The sequence below is a fragment of the Aquarana catesbeiana genome, linkage group LG04, assembly GCF_042186555.1.
Source record: "Aquarana catesbeiana isolate 2022-GZ linkage group LG04, ASM4218655v1, whole genome shotgun sequence".
NCBI classification, from domain to species: domain Eukaryota; kingdom Metazoa; phylum Chordata; class Amphibia; order Anura; family Ranidae; genus Aquarana; species Aquarana catesbeiana.
Genome location: NC_133327.1, coordinates 367455084 through 367477911, shown reverse-complemented (window position 1 = coordinate 367477911; position 22828 = coordinate 367455084). Strand labels below are relative to the sequence as shown.

Sequence of the window (22828 nt, the reverse complement as noted above, 5' to 3'; positions counted from 1 at the left end):
ATGGGCACGACGGGCCTGTGTTTGTCTTCTTGGTGGCAGCGGGACACTACTTGTGCTTGCCACCTCACCAGCTTGAACTGCACTTATGGGACTCGCCACGTCACCAAGTGTTACTGCAGTGCTGGTTTGACTATGACCGGGGTGTACTAGGCCGCTGGTGCTTGCCAGTTCACCAAAACGCTACCAAAAAAACTGTTAGCGATCACAGGGATCAGGCCTGACTCTGCGAATGCTGCAGTTTAGTTTAGTGTTTTGTAAGTGACAGTGATCGATCGATACTGCACTTGGGTGGGCTGGGCCGAGCGGAGGGGCAAAATGCAGGTGCTAGCAGGTATCTGGGCTGATCCCGCTAACACTGCGTTTTTGGGAACCCTAAACTGCTGGGGACGCTAGTATAGATCTGATCGGATCAGATATTGATCCGTTCAGATACTATACCACTAAGGGAGGCGTATGCTGCATGCGTGGGTGTTAGCGGTACTGGCGCTAATCTGAGGCTGCTTGGGGCTGGTGCTTGCCAGTTCACCAAAATACTACCAAAAAAACTGTTAGCGATCGCAGGGATCAGGCCTGACTCTGCGAACGCTGCAGTTATGCATTTAGTGTTTTGTAAGTGTCAGTGATCGATCGATACTGCACTTGGGTGGGCTGGGCTGGGCCGGGCGGAGGGGCAAAACGCAGGTGCTAGCAGGTATCTGGGCTGATCCCGCTAACACTGCGTTTTTGGGAACCCTAAACTGCTGGGGACGCTAGTATAGATCTGATCGGATCAGATATTGATCCGTTCAGATACTATACCACTAAGGGAGGCGTATGCTGCATGCGTGGGTGTTAGCGGTACTGGCGCTAATCTGACGCTGCTTGGGGCTGGTGCTTGCCAGTTCACCAAAATACTACCAAAAAAACTGTTAGCGATCGCAGGGATCAGGCCTGACTCTGCGAACGCTGCAGTTATGCGTTTAGTGTTTTGTAAGTGACAGTGATCGATCGATACTGCACTTGGGTGGGCTGAGCTGGGCCGGGCGGAGGGGCAAAACGCAGGTGCTAGCAGGTATCTGGGCTGATCCCGCTAACACTGTGTTTTTGGGAACCCTAAACTGCTGGGGACGCTAGTATAGATCTGATTAGATCAGATATTGATCCGATCAGATACTATACCACTAAGGGAGGCGTATGCTGCGTGCGTGGGTGTTAGTGGTACTGGCGCTAATCTGACGCTGCCTGGGGCGACGCATATCACCGCCGGGCGATCAGGGGGCTAAACCTTTATTCGGTAATAAATGGCGGGTGCCCTCACACTAAAAAAAATAAACAAACTAACCAGCGTCACCCGTAACAGTTATACGGTGATCAGTGGTGAAAGGGTTAACTAGGGGGCCATCAAGGGGTTAAAACATTTATTAGATAGTATATGGGGGTCCCTGTCGCTATAAAACGCTGACGGCGAACCTAAATATTTACCTCACTAACTAGCATCACCAGCGACACTAATACAGCGATCAGAAAAATGATCGCTTAGCGACACTGGTGACAGGGGGTGATCAAGGGGTTAAAACTTTATTAGGGGGGGTTGGGGGGTATCCTAGACCTAAAGGGGGGTAATATTCACTGTCCCAACACTGTAACTGTCACAAACTGACACCAATGCAGTAATCAGAAAAAAAAAAAAAAAAAACTGCTGGTGTCAGTTTGTGACAGGGAGGGGGGGGGTGATTGGGGGGGGATCGGGGGGCGATCGGGGGGGGGGATCGGGGTGTTTTGTGTGCCTGGCATGTTCTACTGTGTGTGTAGTGTTAGTGCACTCACAGTGATGTCTTCTCTCCTCGGAGCTGCAACAGAATACCGAGCCGAGGAGAGATGACATCATTTCCTTTGCTGCTGTTTAGCATACAGCAGCAAAGGAAGTTTATCTGATTGGCCGGCGGCGATCGCGAGGGGGGGGCCACGAACGGATGGCCTCCCTCTCACCTCCGATCGCCGGGGGACCAAAGACGACCGCCTCGGGCACCGGGGGGGGTCCGATCGGACCCCCCACCCGCGGAAGGCAAATCACGTATATATACGTGATTTTGCCTGTCCGTGCCACCTTGCCGACGTAAATCGGCGTGAGGCGGTCGTCAAGTGGTTAAAGCATGCATAACAGCACAGTCCTTCTGCTGTGTCATTTGGCCCCTTATTTAATCAAAAAAACCTGGCTGATCCTGCCTGTTTCTGCCCTCCCTCTGTAAACTGACAACAGTTTATCATGGCTGCTGAGCCCTGACACCGTGGTCAGTTTACATGCCTCCGTCATCAACTGTATCTCCTCCCCCCCTCCCCTCCGCCTGTCATCTCGTGTCCGTGCCGCTCTGCTCCCCGCCCCTTCTTGCTGCTATAATAATAATCCCCTCTGTTAGATAACGATATGTGCCCCACTGTATGTGCTGTATAAAAAATATGCAGATTTCTACCTTCTTACAGAGCGCCACTCAGCGCTCACGTGTCCACCCGCCGCTCTCCTCCTCTCCTCCCAGCTGACTTCAGCTGGAGTTCTCGGCTCCTCCCGCTGTAGCTGTCAAACTGGGAGAGGAGAGCGGCGAGCATTCACGTGAGCACCGGGAGGTGCTCTGAAATAAGGTAGAAATCTGCATATTTTCTATACAGCACATACAGTGGGGCACATATCAGTATCTAACAGATGGGAATGTATGATCAACCACTTTAATGCTACAAGAGGCAATAAGCTCCAGTGGGTTGCCATTAGACCAATCAGGACACAATTTAGATCCCATTTATAACACTTACACCAGAATGGACTGGTTTGTTACTTTGATTAATCTTTTCATCAAGGGGCAAATTTACTAAAGGCAAACAGACTGTGTACTTTTCAAGCACAGTTGCTCCAGAGCTTAGTAAATGAGAAGAAGTTATGATGACCTCCATCTTGCAATCATGTGCAAGCAAAATGTTTTTTTTTTTTTTTTCTTGCATGCGATGGGGTATTCTCAGCAAAGTGAAGCTTCAGCTCATTTACTAAGCCAACTGCACTTGCAAAGTTTTCAGTCTATTTGCCCTTAGTAAATCCACCCCATAATATGCAGCTAAACCTGTTTACTAGATCTTTCCTAGGATCATATTTTGTCCTCTGTTACATGCACTTTAAAATCAATGATAATCTATGCTGGCAAGCACTTTAAAAAGTAACTATAAGGCTGATTAAATAGTGATTACATAAGTATGCTTGACATGTACTGCAGTTATAGAAAATCTGCTTTGTTCATAATAGCTGACCTTTAGAGGAAACCTTTTATAAGAGAAACATGGGTGCATTCTGCAAATTCTAGTTTAGTGTGACTGTCACGCTGATCCTCTTGTTTTAAAACTTTAATCTTTGACCTGGAAGAAGTATGCAGATCAGAACTTTTGAATTCATTCTGACTTTCCTGAATTACATTCTTATTATAGGCCATTGACTCAAAGTATTAAAGCCAGCAATGGCAGTCCCAATTTTTCTCTCCAGAAAGATGTCTTTGGGATTTCAGTTTGCTAATTTGTGCAGCAGTGAGAAATGATTTACATTTGTTAATGTTTCAGATTTGGTCATGAAATGGTCTCCATCAGGGAGAGAAAGAGTAAGTGAGGGAGTTTGAGAAAAAGCTCACTCCTGTGATGGTGGAGGTGAGAAGGAACGATTAGGCCTCACTTAGGCCCCTTTCACACTGGAGCGGTTCTCAGGCGGTATTGCGCTAAAAATACCACCTGAAAACCGCCCCTAAACAGCCTCCGCTGTTTGTTCAGTGTGAAAGCCCGAGGGCTTTCACACTGAAGCGGTGCGCTCGCAGGACGGTAAAAAAAGTCCTGCGAGCCGCTTCTTTGGAGCGGGGAAGGAGCGGTGTATTCACCGCTCCTAAACCGCTCCTGCCCATTGAAATCAATAGGACAGCGCGGCTATACCGCGGCTATAGCCGCGCTGTACGAGCGGATTTAACCCTTTTTCGGCCGCCAGCGGGGGTTAAAACCGAACCGCTAGCGGCCGAATACCGCTACAAGAACGACGGTACAGCAGCGCTAAAAATAGCGCTGTTGTACCGCCGACGCCCCCACCACCCCAGTGTGAAAGGGGCCTTAGCAAAGTCATGGGAGCATTCCAGTGAGACTTAACAAGGTTAATAAATAGCCTACACTTTCAGCAAGGGCATTATTCAACTTTAGTCAGAGCTGCACAGTAATTTTATTTATATGCAAACCCCCCCTTACCTGCAGAGGCAGTTTTTTGATAAAGGTGAACTAACCCTTTAACAACCTGCTGACCGTTTACAGTAAATAGACTGCGAGTGGGCGGCAGGTACAGGCACAATGATATACATGTACAGGATGGAAAAAACAGCAAGAAGCGCCAATCTAAGTGCAGTATCATGAAACTTTAATGAGATAATTATAAACGGACAAACAGCCAAATGGCTACTCACAAAGATGAAATAGGTTAAGGCAAGGACAAGTAATGGGTCCAGGGACGTCCTCCTCAGATGTGGGCAAAGTGCATGGTGCAGGTTCTCCTGGAAGCGCTGTCCACGTTAGGATGTGCAAGTAGTCACCGGGGTCATCGCTGGGTGCTGGGCTGCAAAACGATGGAGGTGTCCGCAAAGGCTACCAGCGTCTAAGCGGACATGGAGAGCCAGAGCCGTCGCAGTAGACAGGAACCAGAAGACAAGCGTGGAATGCAAGGCACTTAGTCCAGGAACCAACAAAGCGGAAGTGACGTATGGACGTGTTGGATGACATTGCCTAGTTACTGACTCCATAGCTCCCATAAAAGGACACCTGTTGTATTAGCCTATCGGATCTGAAGAAAATGCGGAAGCATTGAAACGCGTCATCCAACACGTCCATACGTCACTTCCGCTTTGTTGGTTCCTGGACTAAGTGCCTTGCATTCCACGCTTGTCTTCCGGTTCCTGTCTACTGCGACGGCTCTGGCTCTCCATGTCCGCTTAGACGCTGGTTGTCTTTGCGGACACCTCCATCGTTTTGCAGCCCAGCACCCAGCGATGACCCCGGTGACTACTTGCACATCCTAACGTGGACAGCGCTTCCAGGAGAACCTGCACCATGCACTTTGCCCACATCTGAGGAGGACGTCCCTGGACCCATTACTTGTCCTTGCCTTAACCTATTTCATCTTTGTGAGTAGCCATTTGGCTGTTTGTCCGTTTATAATTATCTCATTAAAGTTTCATGATACTGCACTTAGATTGGCGCTTCTTGCTGTTTTTTACATTGTTTTTTCAGAGTTGCCTGCTTCCACTCTCAAGTGAGCTGCCGCTGGTGCTTTTTATCAGATCTTTAATTTCAGTGACTTTTTATATATATATATATATATATATATATATATATATATATATATATATATATATATATATATATATATATATATACAATTTTTCTCTATATATATAATTTTATTGACTACCACACCCTGGATGTTTTTTCACATTTACTTTGGACTCTTTATATGCATGTTTGTATGTTCTAGCGCCATTTATCCTTTTTTGTATGTACAGGATGGCCTTTTTCAAGTTTGGCAGCAAATTTCAGCTGCTGAAACCTGCTGATCGGCTGTGTCCAATCACACACAGAGTTCTGTGTTTACAAAAACACAGAAATCTGTGTACGGGAATCAAAGATATGGCTGTTTCTTCTCCCTGCTTTTCAGGAAAACAACCAGGTCAGAACGTAAAAGCAGCACACATTACACATTGTTCGGCATGCAGTTAACCCCTTGATTGCCCCTAGATGTTAACCCCTTCCCAGTCAATGTCATTAGTACAGACAGAAACAAAAAAATTCGCCCGTGGGACTTTAAATGAAGTGTCCATGGTGATCCCATATAAATAGAGAGAGTATAGAAATAACAAAATTTATTGAAATAAATATCATCCAGTACAAGTCATAAGCATGGGTGACAATTACATAGGAACAGCAACATGATAAAATGGTCCTAAAACATAACCATCATGACATAACATCAAAGTATAAAAAGTACAGATATACATGATACATCTCTAACCCGACGCGTTTCGCGAGCTCTCCTCGCTTCATCAGGGGCTGATGTGTATATCTGATGTCTGTAATAACAAGTAAAAATGTATTGAAGTATAGCTTGTAATTGGACAACAACATAAAGCCGAAGCTAGTAATCCGATACCTACTTGTCAGGCTCCTATATTTCCTGTACCCTAGCCTAATACCTTATACTCCCATTACATTGTGATATGAATCATTCAAGTTACACAATACATATATTCATGTACCGTATCATGGTGTACATGCCATGTAGGATTTTTAGGTTATTTAGGAGATCATATTATCCACCATTTTTATATATATATATATATATATATATATATATATATATATATATATATATATATACACATCTATATATTTCATTACAGAGATTAAGCCCTGCTAGATTCATGGTTAACACTTGGGCCACACCTGGGCTCACATCTTTTTTACTTTTTCTCTGTTTTCTGTTCTGCTCTCACTCTCCCTTTCATGCTCTGCTGGACACCCTGCACCCACCATACTCAATCATATTACTGCAAACCCTTTTGGATATGGTTACTATCATTATTTTAGATACATATATTTTTGGTATATTTTATTACAGCGAGCACGCTCTGTAACCATCGTGGGTGACAATCGGGTCCATCCTTTTTCTTTCTTTTTCGCCATGCCTGCCCTATGCCTGATCCTGGACCTCCACTCCGTGGTCTCCTCCCCCTCAGCTCCCGGGGGAGATGTATTCCCGCCGCCCCCTGCCTGGGGCCGCCCTCTTTGGGGTCAAGTGCCTGACAAGTAGGTATCGGATTACTAGCTTCGGCTTCATGTTGTTGTCCAATTACAAGCTATACTTCAATACATTTTTACTTGTTATTACAGACATCAGATATACACATCAGCCCCTGATGAAGCGAGGAGAGCTCGCGAAACGCGTCGGGTTAGAGATGTATCATGTATATCTGTACTTTTTATACTTTGATGTTATGTCATGATGGTTATGTTTTAGGACCATTTTATCATGTTGCTGTTCCTATGTAATTGTCACCCATGCTTATGACTTGTACTGGATGATATTTATTTCAATAAATTTTGTTATTTCTATACTCTCTCTATTTATATGGGATCACCATGGACACTTCATTTAAAGTCCCACGGGCGAATTTTTTTGTTTCTGTATGTAATATAGGGATGGAGGTGTCTCATGTTAGGGAGCAGCTTTTAGACTTTTCCTTTTTTTTTTTTTTTTTTTTTGTCATTAGTACAGTGTAATTTTGCAGTATCATCATTGATCACTATATTAGTGTCTCTAGCGATATCAGTGCCAGTTAGTGACCCTCCCAGCCAGTGTTTGATAGCTGGTCACGCTATTACAGGCCCACTATAAGTTGCTGATCACTGCGATTACAGTATAGCATCTATAGATACGTAGATTCCAGTATATATAGTTTGTAGACGCTATAACTTTCGCACAAACCAATTAGAATGCACTTATTGGCATTGTGTTGCATGACCGAGCGATTGCCAGTTACATTAGCACAGTGCTGAATAGCAAAAAATGGCCTGTCACGAAGGGGTAAAACCTTCCGGTGGTCGAGTGGTTAACCACTTGCTGACCGTCTAACGCAGATATACTGCGGCAGAATGGCACAGGCAGGCAAAATCACGTGGTACGTAATCTGCCTCCCGCGGCCGGGGGGCGCATCGCGCCCTCCCCTGGTGTCCGAGGCGGTCGGCTTCGTTAGGAGAGCGATCCAGGCTGAGGGGGAGACCACTCATTCGTGGCCACCCCCTCGCGATCGCTCCCAACGAATGTGAATCTTCCTCTGCTGCTGTATAGTAAACAGCGGCAGAGGAAGTGATGTCATCTCTCCTCGGGTCGGTAATTTCCGTTCCGGCGCCGAAGAGAGAAGACTTCCGAGTAAGTGCACAACACATACACTTACAGTAAAACACACCAGGCACACTTTACATTCCCCGATCACCCCCTGATCACTCCCCCCCTCCCCCGTCACAGTGACACCAATAGCAGTTTTTTTTTTTCTGATTACTGCATTGGTGTCAGTTTGTGACAGTTAAAGGGGGCTAACACTAACTGCCCTACCACTCCTAGGTATAGGGTACACCCTAACCCCCCCTAATAAAGTTTTAACCCCTTGATCACCCCCCGTCGCCAGTGTCACTAAGCAATCGTTTTTCTGATCGCTGTATTAGTGTCACTGGTGACGCTAGTTAGGGAGGTAAATATATAGGTTCGCAGTCAGCGTTTTATAGCGTCAAGGATCCCCATATACTACCTAATAAAGGTTTTAACCCCTTGATTGCCCCCTAGTTAACCCTTTCACCAGTGATCACCGTATAACTGTTACGGGTGACGCTGGTTACTTAGTTTGTTTTTTAAAGTGTCAGACCACCCGCCGTTTATTACCTAATAAAGGTTTAGCCCCTTAATCGCCCAGCGGTGATATAAGTTGGGCTTTAGGGTCAGATAGGGTCTGCGTCGCTCCAGGCAGCGCCAGGTTAGTGCCAGTAGCGCTAACACCCACGCACGCAGCATACACTTCCCTTAGTGGTATAGTATCTGAACGGATCAATATCCAGCCCAGCCCACCCAAGTGCAGTATCGATCGATCACTGTCACTTACAAAACACTAAACGCATAACTGCAGCGTTCGCAGAGTCAGGCCTGATCCCTGCGATCGCTAACAGTTTTTTTGGTAGCGTTTTGGTGAACTGGCAATCACCAGCGGCCTAGTACACCCCGGTCGTAGTCAAACCAGCACTGCAGTAACACTTGGTGATGTGGCGAGTCCCATAAGTGCAGTTCAAGCTGGTGAGGTGGCAAGCACAAGTAGTGTCCTGCTGCCACCAAGAAGAAGACAAACATAGGCCCGTTGTGCCCATAATGCCCTTCCTGCTGCATTCGCCAATCCTAATTGGGAACCCACCACTTCTGCAGCACCCATACTTCCCCCATTCACATTCCCAACCAAATGCAGTCGGCTGCATGAGAGGCATTTTCTTTATGTCCTCCCGAGTACCCCTACCCAATGAACCCCCCCAAAAAAGATTTTGTCTGCAGCAAGCGCGGATATAGACGTGACACCCGCTATTATTTTCCCTCCTGTCCTGACAATCTTGATCTTTGCATTGGTGAATGTTTTGAACGCTACCATTCACTAGTTGAGTATTAGCGTAGGGTACAGCATTGCACAGACTAGGCACACTTTCACAGGGTCTCCCAAGATGCCATCGCATTTTGAGAGACCCGAACCTGGAACCGGTTACAGTTATAAAAAAAAGTGTAAAAAAAAAAAAAAAAACACAAAAAAAATATATAAAATAAAAAAAACAAAAATAGTTGTCATTTTATTGTTCTCTCTCTCTCTCTCCTCTCTCTATTGTTCTGGTCTTTTTTACTGTATTCTATTCTGCAATGTTTTATTGTTATTATGTTTTATCATGTTTGCTTTTTAGGTATGCAATTTTTTATACTTTACTGTGTTTTATTGATAACCATTTTTTTTGTCTTCAGGTACGCCATTCAGCTGCAGCGCGGATTTATTTATCTTGACAGCAACAGCATTTGATCCCATGATACATAAAGCAATGACTCCAGCGCTGTCGGAGGTGATATATGCCGAAGCATGGGGGCAGCAGGGGCAGAGGAGCGATTTGCTCCTAACTTTTGGGGCGGATGCCCCCATGCTTCGCCATATATATAAATGGTGCATGTAAGCCCATCATTAGAAGTGGGTGGATGAAGGGAGGTATTCTAATGGTGGGCATACCCACCGATCAATCTCTTTTTTTCGTTCAGCCCACAGGCTGCATGAAAAAAATAGATTACAATATATGCCCAACATGGACCAGCAATGTACTGGTATGTTGCTGGACTTTGAGTGGTTATACCAGAATGATGCCTGCAGGTTTAGGTATCATCTTGGTATCATTCTTTTCAGCCAGCGGTCAGCTTTCATGTAAAAGCAATCCTAGCGGCTAATTAGCCTCTAGACTGCTTTTACAAGCAGTGGGAGGGAATGTACCCCCCTCCCACCGTCTTCCATGTTTTTCTCTGGCTCTCCTGTCCCAACAGGGAACCTGAGAATGCAGCCGGTGATTCAGCCAGCTGACCATAGAGCTGATCAGAGACCAGAATGGCTCCAATCATCTCTATGGCCTAAGAAACCGGAAGCTATGAGCATTTCATGACTTAGATTTCGCCGGATGTAAACAACGCCAATTTTGAAATTGGGAAAGCATTTTATCACACTGATCTTGGTGTGGTCAGATGCTTTGAGGGCAGAGGAGAGATCTAGGGTCTAATAAAGCCCATTTAAAAAAAAAAAAAGAGTACCTGTCACTACCTATTCCTATCATAGGGGATATTTACATTCCCTGACATAACAATAAAAAAAAAAAAAAAAAAGAAAGGAACAGTTTAAAAATAAGATAAAAAAGCAAAAAAAAAATAATAAAGAAAAAAAAAAAGCAACCCTGTCCCCCCCTGCTCTCACGCAAAGGCGAACGCAAGCGTTGGTCTGGCATTCAAATGTAAACAGCAATTGCACCATGCATGTGAGGTATCACCGCGAAGGTCAGATCGAGGGCAGTGATTTTAGCAGTAGACCGCCTCTGTAAATCTAAAGTGGTAACCCGTAAAGGCTTTTAAAAATGTATGTAGTTTGTCGCCACTGCGCGTTTGTGCGCAATTTTAAAGCATGTCATGTTTGGTATCCATGTACTCGGCCTAAGATCATCTTTTTTATTTCATCAAACATTTGGGCAATATAGTGTGTTTTAGTGCATTAAAATTAAAAAAGTGTGTTTTTTTCCCCAAGAAATGCATTTGAAAAATCACTGCGCAAATACTGTGTGAAAAAAAAAAAAATTAAACACCCACCATTTTAATCTGTAGGGCCTTTTCTTTAAAAAATATATATCATGTTTGGCGGTTCAAAGTAATTTTCTTGCAAAAAACAATTATTTTTTCATGTAAACAAATAGTGTCAGAAGGGACTTTGTCTTCAAGTGGTTAGAAGAGTGGGTGATGTGTGACATAAGCTTCTAAATGTTATGCATAAAATGCCAGGACAGTTCAAAACCCCCCCAAATGACCCCATTTTCGAAAGTAGACACCCCAAGCTATTTGCTGAGAGGCATGTCAAGTCCATGGAATATTTTATATGAAACAGACAATTTTTATTTATTTTTTTTTTTTTTTTGCACAAAGTTGTCACTAAATGATATATTGCTCAAACATGCCATGGGAATATGTGAAATTACACCCCAAAATACATTTAGCTGCTTCTCCTGAGTATGGGGATACCACATGTGTGGGACTTTTTGGGAGCCTAGCCTCGTACAGGGCCCTGAAAACTCAGCACCGCCTTCAGGATTTCTAAGGGCGTAAATTTTTTATTTCACTCCTCACTACCTATCACAGTTTCGAAGGCCGTGGAATGCCCAGATGGCACAAACCCCCCTAAAATGACCCCATTTTGGAAAGCAGACACCCCAAGCTATTTGCTGAGAGGTATGGTGAGTATTTTGCAGACCTCGCTTTTTGTCACAAAGTTTTGAAAATTGAAAAAAGAAAAAAAAATATACATTTTTCTTTTCTTTCTTCATTTTCAAAAACAAATGAGAGCTGCAAAATACTCACCATGCCTCTCAGCAAATAGCTTGGGGTGTCTACTTTCCAAAATGGGGTAATTTGGGCGGGGTTTGTGCCATCTTGGCATTTTATGGCCTTCGAAACTGTGATAGGTAGTGAGGAGTGAAATCAAAAATTTACGCCCTTAGAAATCCTGAAGGCGGTGCTTGGTTTTCGGGGCCTCGTACGCGGCTAGGCTCCCAAAAAGTCCCACACATGTGGTATCCCCATACTCAGGAGAAGCAGCTAAATGTATTTTGGGGTGCAATTCCACATATGCCCATGGCCTGTGTGAGCAATTTATCATTTAGTGACAACTTTTTGTAAAGCAAATTTCGTTTGGGTACAGCATTGCATGACCGCACAATTAGCAGTTAAAGCGACGCAGTGCCAATTTGTAAAAAGTGCTCTGGTCAGGAAGGGGGTAAATCCTTCCGGGGCTGAAGTGGTTAAAGAAAAAGTTTCAAAACTAACCAAGTCTTTTTGCTTGTTTTCATGGTAAGGCTCATCTGATTGGTCAAAATAAAAAAAAAATAAATAAAAACACCTTCTGAACTGGTGTTTACCAAAGAAGGAAGTATTTAACGTTTTTCGAAAGACATATTTTGCCAAGGTCTAAAGCTGGCCATATACAAATCAAATTTCAGCCAGTTCATTAAACCCAACATCTTTTGATCTGAAGATCCCAGGAAGCAGTTGGAAAACTGCTGGCAGAACAGCAGCTGCGGCCAATTTTTAAATATTCTGACAGCTGCCGATGTCGGCTATTAGAATACAGTAGACAGCAGGTGAGATGGGGGATTCGACAGATTTCTTTCAGCACACAGAAATTTCATGGCGTATGACCAGCTCTGGTTTGCATTAGTTAAAATGTTTTCTTTGTAGACCTGACATTTTTTAGTGACAATACATGAAAAACTTACAGATCACTTTTTTTTTTTACTGAAAACCTTAAATATGACAAACTCCTATTATAAACAAAAATAATTGAAATTTAACCACTTCCCGCCCACCATATAGCAAAATGATGGCTGGAAATTGGTTATGTTATCCTGACTGGGTGTCATATGACGTCCAGCAGAATAAGCCGTGGGTGTGGTGTGTCAGTCTAACACACCGCTCCGATCAAGGTAAAGAGCCTAGGACGTAGGCTCTTTACCACATGATCGGTTGTGTTAAATTACAGCTGATCACAGTGTAAACAGGAAAAGCCGTGTATCGGCTTTTCTTCCACTCGCGCTGACAAGCGCAAGTAGAGGAGAGCCGATTGGCTGCTCTCCTGACAGAGGGGGTCTGCTCTGAATGATTATCAGTGCAGCCCCCCCCCAGGATGCCCACCCAAGGCCACCAGGGATGCCCACTAGCACATCTATGCATGTTGCACATCACATGGTGGATGCAATACAAGATTCTGGGGTCATGTACCATCACTCAGTATACATGGAGGTATATATTTTGTGGGATTGTTTTGTGCACGTCTGCGCTGCTTGCGGGTCCCTTACCTCAGCTCCCAGGACAGACTATCCCACAGGTCCCTGGTTCAACCATACCGCATGTTTTAGCTTCATACATGTTGACGCATTCGCTCCCGAAGAGTGCTCTACACCACGAAACGTATTGAACATACCCAGGATGCAGTCATGACGTCTATATACCATTCATTTTTATACTTTTACAGTTTGACCTGTTACCATCTATTCATTTTTTATATGGAGCCCTTTATATCAGCAACTGGCATGGGCTATCTTACCATATATATTTATGAAATGGATTCATGTTGTGTACATAGATGAATTTCTGCATGTATACTAATATGTGCCAGGCTTACTCTTTTGACAATATATTTTTACATTTAATCCTATGGTCTGTCATATGCCTCATCTAAAGTCCCAAGCCTCAGTCCAGTCTCAGTGCAGCTCCCCCAGGATGATCACCCATACCCACCAGGGATGCCCACCAGTGATGCCCACCCATGACCACCAGGTAAGCCCACTAGGGTTGTCAATCAGTGCCCATTAGGCATGGCACTCTGTGCCCATCAATGATGCTTGCCAGTGCCTCCCATCAGTGCCACCCATCACTGCCCTTCAGTGCCACATATCGGTTCCACCTATGAGTGCCCGTCATTTTGCTATATGGCGGACGGGAAGTGGTTAAATATCAATTACTTTTGTCTATAACAGGAGTTTGTCATATTTAAAGTTGTCAGTAGAAAAAGAGTGATCTGTAAGTTTTCCATGTTTTGTCAGTAAAAAAAAAAGTGCTGGCTATGAGTGCCCATCAGTGCCGCCTACCTGTGCTCATCAGTGCTGTATATCAGTGCCACTTATCAGTGCCCATCATAGCTGCTTATCAGTACTGCCTATCAGTGCTGCACATAAGTGCCTCATCATCAGTGCCAATTAGTACTGCCTCATCAGTGCCCATCAGTGAAGGAGAAAACTTACTTATTTACAAAGTTTTGTAACAAAAAATTAACCGGAAACTGACTGCATGGTGTGAACTAGAGCCATTGGAATACATGGAAAACACTGTGCATGCATTTTGTGCAGAAAAAAAGCGCACGGAACTGCATCTGCTGTGAACTAGCCCTTAGAGAGATTTTCCCTCATTTTCTGTCTAGAGGCAATTGTTTACCAGACAGGAAGTAAGGAATGTCTCCCCATGACCGACCAACTGCAGTAACACCTGACAAAAAGCTGCTCGGCTGTTATCCTAAAGGAGCGGGAGGGGACGTCCCCCCCCCCCCTTCCTAACTCCTACGACCTTCCGCCACTCTCTCCCCGGGCCTCCCATCCCACTGGGAGACCCGAGCCACCAGCCGGCTCTGATTGGGTCTCCAATGTAAAATCCTGGTGGCAAGAATTTAAAAAAAATGACAGTATTCAGAATTGCCAATTTTGCCGATCTGAATACTTTCAAGTGCAAAGGAGGGATTTGGGGTCTTTTAGACCCCAGATCCCTCCATTAAGAGTACCTGTCACCACCTATTACTGTCACAAGGGATGTTTACATTCCTTGTGACAGTAATAAAAGTGATCAGATTTTTTATTTTTTTTTAAAGCAACAATGCGTGCTCGCTCTGCAAAGAAAACGCATACGTAAGTCGCAACCCGCAAATGTAAACAGTGTTCAAATCACACGTGAGGTATCGCTGTGATCGTCAGAGTAAGAGCAATAATTATAGCAAAAGACCTCCTCTGTAACTCTAACCTGGTAACCATTCATTTTTTTTAAATTGTTGCCTATGGATATTTAGGTACCATAGATTGTCGCCATTCCACAATTGTGGGCAATTTCAAAGCATGACATGTTATGAATGTATTTACTCAGCGTAACATAATCTTTCACATTATACAAAAAAATTGGGCTAACTTTTCTATTTAGTTTTCTTTTAATCTTCAGCCCCAGAAGATTTTACCCCCTTCCTGACCAGAGCGTTTTTTGCGATTCAGCACTGCGTCGCTTTAACTGACAATTTTGCGGTCGTGCGACGTGGCTCCCAAACAAAATTGATGTCCTTTTTTCCCACAAATAGAGCTTTCTTTTGGTGGTATTTGATCGCCTCTGCGATTTTTATTTTTATAAACAATATAAGAGCGACAATTTTGAAAAAAACGCATTATTTTTTACATTTTGCTATAATAAATATCCCCCAAAAATATATAAAAAAAACATTTTTTTTCTTCAGTTTAGGACGATCGTATTCTTCTTTGGTAAAAAAAAAAAAAAAAAAAAAAAAAATCGATATAAGCGTTGATTGATTGGGTTGCGCAAAAGTTATAGCGTTTAATAAATAGGGGATAGTTTTATAGCATTTTTATTAAAAATTTTTTTTTTACTAGTAATGGCGGCGATCAGCGATTTTTATTGTGACTGCGACGTTATGGCGGATATGTCGGACATTTTTGACACATTTTTGGGACCATTGTCATTTATACAGCGATCAGTGCGATTAAAAATGCATTGATTACTGTGTAAATGATACTGGCAGTGAAGGGGTTAACCACTAGGGGGCGGGGAGGGGTTAAGTGTGTCCTAGGGGAGTGATTTCTAACTGTCAGGGGGATGGGCTGGTGTGTGACGTCACTGATCTCTGCTCCCAATGACAGGGAGCAGAGATCGAGTGACACTTGTCACTAGGCAGAACGGGGAGATGCTGTTTACATCAGCATCTCCCCGTTCGTCCTCTCCGTGAGGCAATCGCGGGTATCCCCGCGGCGATCAAGCTAGGTACGCCCATTTGCCCAGCCGTGCCATTCTGCCGACGTACATTGGCGTGCGCCGGTCGGGAACCGGTTAAATTCATTAAAGTGTATTTTTTCCCCAAAAAATGTGTTTCAAAGACTGCTGCGCAAATACCGTGTGACATAAAATATTGCAACAATCACCAGTTTATTCTCTAGGGTCTCTGCTAACTTCTAAGTAATTTTCTAGCAATAAATACTGATTTTAACTTGTAAGCAACAAATGTCAGAAATAGGCATAGGCATGAAAGGGTTAATATTTTATTTTGGAACTAAATTCTGTATAAAACATTTAACAGTGTAATTTCATGAGATAATTTATGAGGGCGTGCTTAGGGGCGGACAGTAACTTTTAAGGCCTGGCTAGTGGCTCAGGACTTGAAATTTTGAGCCCTGAGGTAGATGATTCAACCAAGTGTGAAATGTTACGTAAAGTAAAAATAAAACAACCGACCTTTGTCAAAACTCCCTTAGACTCTTTATTGTATCCCCGGAGTTCTTCATGAAGACTTTGCAAATTCTGCATTACCCTTCGTTGATGATCATCCTTCCTTAGAACACAATTCTTGACTAAAATGTCATAGTGTTGAAGAGGCCCACTGCAGTCTCTAAGTTCTTTAGAATATGTACTTGTTTCAAAACTTGGAAGTGAACTCTCAGCTAACTGGCTTACAAACGCTGGAAGACAAAAGTCATAGTATTATTAATAGGAAGTTTTTAGATTAAAGTTTGCTTGTTACACTATTCATTGACATTTCTGGAAGAATTAGGAATTGTGGTACATTTATTTGCAAAGTGATGCACATGTAGAAGAAAGGCTAATACACCCCCTATTTAAATGAGCAATGTAAATAGCTGCTTGTGCATACTTTTTGACTTAAGATCTAGTATATTTATGTATTTTGCCAGGTCCAGGTATGGCCCACCTCCCCCTGCCTCCAAGGATTACTACTCACTAAATTAAATGGTCATCAACCAATAGCGAGGTGAGTGAGGGGCTAGATATCCAAGCTGTATTCCGTTTTTACAACTGAGTACACCCAAATGTGAAGAACATTGAATCAGTAGGTTTGAATGCTTACTAATAAGATTCAGTGGTTAAAGTTCAGGGGGCTTCAGTAACCAAAACTGCAATGTTTATCCTCATGACACATCTCAGGAAGCACCCTCATGGCTAACAGAGGACAGAATTAGAAATAGACTTGGAAAACCTAACATTAATAAGTCACCAGGACCAGATGGCTTGCACCCGAGGGTACTTAGGGAACTTAGTCAACTATTTGCCAGACCATTGTTCCTAATTTTTACTGACAGTCTACTGACTGGAATGGTACCAGCTGATTGGAGGAAAGCCAATGTAGTACCAATATTTAAAAAAGGGCCAAAATACATTCCTGGGAATTATAGACCAGTTAGCCTAACAATAGTAAGCAAGCTCTTGGAGGGGATGATAAGGGACTATATACAAGATTTTAGTAATGAAAACAATATCATTAGCAGTAATCATCAATGATTCATGAAGAATCGTTCTTGCCAAACCAATCTATTAACCTTCTATGAGGAGGTGAGTTGCCATCTAGATAAAGGAAGACCCGTAGACATGGTGTATGTGGATTTTGCAAAAGCATTTGACACAGTTCCCCATAAATGTTTACTGTACAAAGTAAGGTCTGTTGGCATAGACCACAGGGTGAGTACATGGATTGAAAACTGGCTACAAAGGTGAGTTCAGAGGGTGGTGATAAATGGGGAGTACTCGGATTGGTCAGGGGTGGAAAGTGGGGTCCCCCAGGGTTCTGTGCTGGGACCAATCCTATTTAATTTGTTCATAAACAACCTGGAGGATGGGTTTTCTGTATTTGTGGACGATACTAAGTTAAGCAGGGCAATAACTTCTCCGCAGGATGTGGAAACCTTGCAAGAAGATATCAACAAATTAATGGGGTGGGCGACTACATGGCAAATGAGGTTTAATGTGGAAAAATGTAAAATGATGCATTTGGGTGGCAAAAATATGAATGCAATCTATACACTGGGGGGAGAACCTCTGGGGGGAATCTAGGATGGAAAAGGACCTGGGGGTCCTAGTAGATAATAGGCTCAGCAATGACATGCAATGCCAAGCTGCTGCTAACAAAGCAAACAGAATATTGGCATGCATTAAAAAGGGGATCAACTCCAGAGATAAAGCGATAATTCTCCTACTCTACAAGACTCTGGTCCGGCCGCACCTAGCATATGCTGTCCAGTTCTGGGCACCAGTCCTCAGGAAGGATGTACTGGAAATGGAGCGAGTACAAAGAAGGGCAACAAATCTAATAAGGGTCTGGTGGATATTAGTTATGAAGAAAGGTTACGAGCACTGAACTTATTTTCTCTGGAGAAGAGACGCGTGAGAGGGGAGATGATTTTGATTTAGAAATACCGTACTAGTGACCCCACAATAGGGATAAAACTTTTCCGCGTAAGGGAATTTAATAAGACACGTGGCCACTCATTAGGATTAGAAGAAAAGAGGTTTAACCTTAGACTGTGTACAGGGTTCTTTACTGTAAGAGCGGCAAGGATGTGGAATCCACTTCCACATGCGGTGGTTTCAGCGGGGAGCATCGATAGTTTAGTTTTAAAAAAACTATTAGATAAGCACCTGAACGACCGCAACATACAGGGATATACAATGTAATACTGACATATAATCACACACATAGGTTGGACTTGATGTACTTGTGTCTTTTTTCAACCTCACCTACTATCTAACTATGTAAAGTAGGCATGGGCTACAGTTAAGGCTTAGTTTATATGACTTTGAACACATAAGGTCGCATGACAAGTCACAGCCCATTGATTTCAATGGAACCCGTTCAAATCTACGTGACTTAAAGTCGCGGTGACTTTGAAAAAGTTCCTGCACTACTCTGATGTGACTTGAGGGTCAGAGTGTAAAAGTTGCATCAAAGTTGCGCTCAGAGTCGGACAAGTGTGAACGAAGCCTTAATAGCTTAATAGTGGCTCTGCTATGCTGGAATCAGGTGACATATAAATACATCAGCCTTGGGTTTCCCAGTGTTTTTAATATCTTTATTATCAAACGTATTACCTTCACAACCTATTCTATACAATGTCAGTAGTTAACTGCCTTGTTGCCCTTAGGTTGTTTTAAAATGTCCTAGACTTCAAATGTTTAAAACAAACTTGACTTCTCATTTCTTTCACCTGGCAATTCCGTAAGGCAAGCTATAGATGATGCAATTTAAAAAAAAAATTGCATGATTCCGCCATCAACACAGTGTTGGGGGAATCCCTCCTGCATTGCTATTGTGTTCTGCCAGTGAACAGCCTTCCCTGCCGGCAGAACAGAATGATTACTGCTGGCAGCTATAGCCACCAGCAGTAATTGCATGTAAAAAAATCTGATAGGCTGGTTGTATTGAAGTCGATCGATGGATTGAATTCAGTACAGCCAGCCTGCCCAGAGATGGATTAAGTCTCAGCCGATCCCTGCTGAACCGGATGATATTCGATCCATCTATGGCCGACTTAAAGAATAAGTTCACCTTCGGAAACATGTTACATGTTCCAACCGTTTTTAGGGTGAAACATGTAACATGTCGCCGATTCTGCAACTGCTCAGCAATCCCCGCACTCTCTGTGACAGCATTTCGGGGAGAAGCTCCCCGTACTAGCTGTTACTTTTTGAAATGAGCGTGGCTATGTGGGGCTCTGCGCACATGGCCGAGTCATTAATTCACAGAGTACTGTGAAGGAATGAATGAACTACAACTACCAACAGCCTTTTCGGCTGTCAGCTTGTAGTTCTCAATGAACTACCACTTGCGCTGTTGAGCGCTGTGGTAGTTCATTGAGGCTGAGTTCACACCGCAGCACGATGCGGCTCACAGCAGGGGGTCCGGTGCGTCCCTGCTCACCGTTTCAGGTCCGAATTCAGCCTGAATTTTTGGATGAATTCGGACCTGAAATGGACCAGAAGACGCACAGGACCCCTTGTTTTTTTAAGGTGGACTTCTCCTTCAAAAGTGATCCAGACAGCTCAACAGCTCAAATGTGGGTGACTCTGTACAGCCATTGCATCTCAACTGACACATCAGACAACCCCTTATGATTTACAGGCCTCTACACCTGTGTGAATGAGCCCTTCAATGTATTAAAAGAAAAAAAAACTGTGTATTTACTTGAATATGAGTTGGCATCAACCTCTTGCAAACCCTGTACAGCAAAGTTCAGACTGGGAGAGGGAGAGGGAGAAGCAGCCAATCCCTTGTGCTGTAGCACTGTGGCTTTAACACGGAATATGCTGATGGAAGGTCAGAGAAGAGTGACAGAAAGATGAGATAACCCATCTGCTACTTCTTTCACTGTACAATCAACAGCCAGAGATAGCCAGAGGGAACCTTAAGAGCCCTTGCACACTGGGGCGGGGGGCGGCGTCGGCGGTAAAACGGTTTTACCCCCCGCTAGCGGCCGAGAAAGGGTTAAATATCACCGCAAAGCGCCTCTGCAGAGGCGCTTTGCCGGCGGTATAGCCGCGCCGTCCCATTGATTTCAATGGGCAGGAGCGGTAAAGGAGCGGTATACACACCGCTCCTTCACCGCTCTGAAGATGCTGCTAGCAGGACTTTTTTTACCGTCCTGCCAGCGCATCGCTCCAGTGTGCAAGCCCTCGGGGCTTGCACACTGGAATGAAAGTAGCGGCACTTTCGGGGCGGTTTGCAGGCCCTATTATTAGCGCAATAGCGCCTGCAAACCGCCCCAGTGTGCAAGGGCTCTTAGTGTTAGGCTTAAAGTGTTTGTTATTCCAGCATTTGCTTCCTTTGTGTGAAATCCCTGGTGTTCTTACCAGTCCCCTCTGCTTTTCTGTTACAAACTGACCACACTAGGCAGGAGAGCGCCCCTTGGTCAGTTCTCTAGCTGTGCTGGGAACTCAGGTTGCTCTCCTCCAATGATCAAACTTTCGCTGACGTGCTCCCCCGCTGCACAGCCATTTACTGAGAAGTAAGGATGGGCTTGGGCGTGTTCCCACACTGCACGTGCAGAGCCCACCAGGAAGTCGGCACAGCGCTGCGCTAATCACAGGCAGTGAGACATTGTCCTGTTGCGCGGCTGCAGAGATCGGGAAATGTCTCACTACCTGTGATTAGCGCAGTGCCGTGCCGACTTCCTGTCGGGCTCTGCATGTGGAGTGTGGGAACACGCCAGAGCCCATCCTTACTGGGAAGATCAATGTGCTGCTGCTTCTCCTCCCCCCAGCTCTTATGCAGCTGAGAACAAAGGGAATGTGATCACTTATTTAAAAAAAAAAAAAAAAAAAAAAAAAAAAAAAAAAAAAGGTATTTATGTTTTTTTATATCTATAAACCAATGTTTGCCTTTCATTTCAATTTTAAACTGAATGGGTTGTTATACAAGGTGATTGTTTCCAATCATTTTAATTAACAATTGCAGGTGGAGGGGTGCAGCAAAAATAGGGTGCATAACTGCATTTTTACTGCCCCCTAAAGCTGCAAATGGGTTGTACATTCCATCCCCAAAATGCTTTGCAGCACGACAAAATGTATCCCCAAACATGGTCTAGGCCAGTGATAGTGAAACTTGGCACTCCAGATGTTTTTCAACTACTCTTCCCATGATGCTCACCTACACTGCAGAGTGCATGAGCATCATAGAAAATGTAGTTCCAAAACATCTGGGGTGCCAAAGTTCACCATCACTGGTCTAGGCGGTCAGTACTGTGTCTGCGCCACAACCCTGTGTCAAATGCTAGGCTCATGATTGTGGCACGCTATTCTCATTCAAAAAGCCGATCTGGCTGAAAAGAGGAAAAACAAGGCATTCAGGAGGCGGCAGCAAGCCTGGCAGCCACTCCTGGACTGATCTCTGAAAAGCGATCCACCACAGATCGCTCTTTAACGATCAATGTAGGTGTTAACAAGCCCTTACAGCAGATAGACAGAAATACAATATAGGTAGTTGGTCTTTTTAGAGAATTTGCAGCCATAGGTCACTAGGGGCTCTGTGTGCTTTCCACCAATGAAACCTTTAATGAGGGAAATAATAGAATGTAAACGGTGTAGCAATAGACTATGACTGAGCCAGGCATGCAGGACTTGGCAGCGTTTCTCATTCACATTAGCAGCCGGCAACTCTTCGTTTAGGAGCTGAATGCACACTCTGCACGTCACTAACCTGCCGCTGGACTCCGCAGACAGGGGACGGAGAACCCTGGCAGCCTCCTTAGGTGGGCACCGTACCGTAGCCTTTGGCAGCCCCGGTAAGTTACCCATAAACAGCGCAGGGAAACCAAGGGCGCAATGGGGGCCGCCATGTTTGAAGAGGCAGCTTTCAATAACTTTATTCAGTGCGCAGGAGCGAACAGCGCGTGACAAGCTGTGACAAGCTGTGGCAAGAGATCATGAGGCGAGGCTTGTTATCGGGCAGAAGCGTGGACAAGCACTGATTTTTAGATGAAGCTGTAATGTAGTAACACAATGCAATAATGATACTGCAGCAAGGCACGGTCTATAACATGTCAGAAACTTTTTCTTCGGGAATGGTGTCCCAAACAGCCCTCTTTGCAGCATAATCAACCTACTCTATCCGAAACTAAGGATAACCTTTAACTACTTGACCACCCTCGAAGATTTACCCCCCTTCATGACCAGGCCATTTTTTGCTATACAGCACTGCGCTACTTTAACCACTTGCCAACCGCCACATAGCACAATTACAGCGGTCGTGCTGCGCAGGATTACGTATATTCAGGGCTGGTGCAAGGATTTTTGACACCCTAGGCCCCACCCCCTTTCCCCTGCCCATGTAAACCACACTTTTTTAATGAAGCTCCCATCAAATGCAGCCTCATCAGTGCC

At 44.3% G+C, this 22828-nt stretch overlaps 1 protein-coding gene across 1 annotated transcript in view; it reads right to left on the bottom strand.

The window, feature by feature from the left end:
• AFG1L (AFG1 like ATPase) overlaps positions 1-22306 on the bottom strand; it is a 230022-nt gene extending 207716 nt beyond the window's left edge. The window contains exons 1-2 of the mRNA XM_073627041.1: positions 22146-22306; positions 16400-16623 (exon numbers count right to left, since the gene is read on the bottom strand). Of these exons, the coding sequence (XP_073483142.1) occupies positions 16400-16623; positions 22146-22284 (363 nt within the window). The 5' untranslated portion in view covers positions 22285-22306. The remainder of the gene's footprint in view (positions 1-16399; positions 16624-22145) is intronic.
• Between the last annotated feature and the right edge of the window lie 522 nt (positions 22307-22828).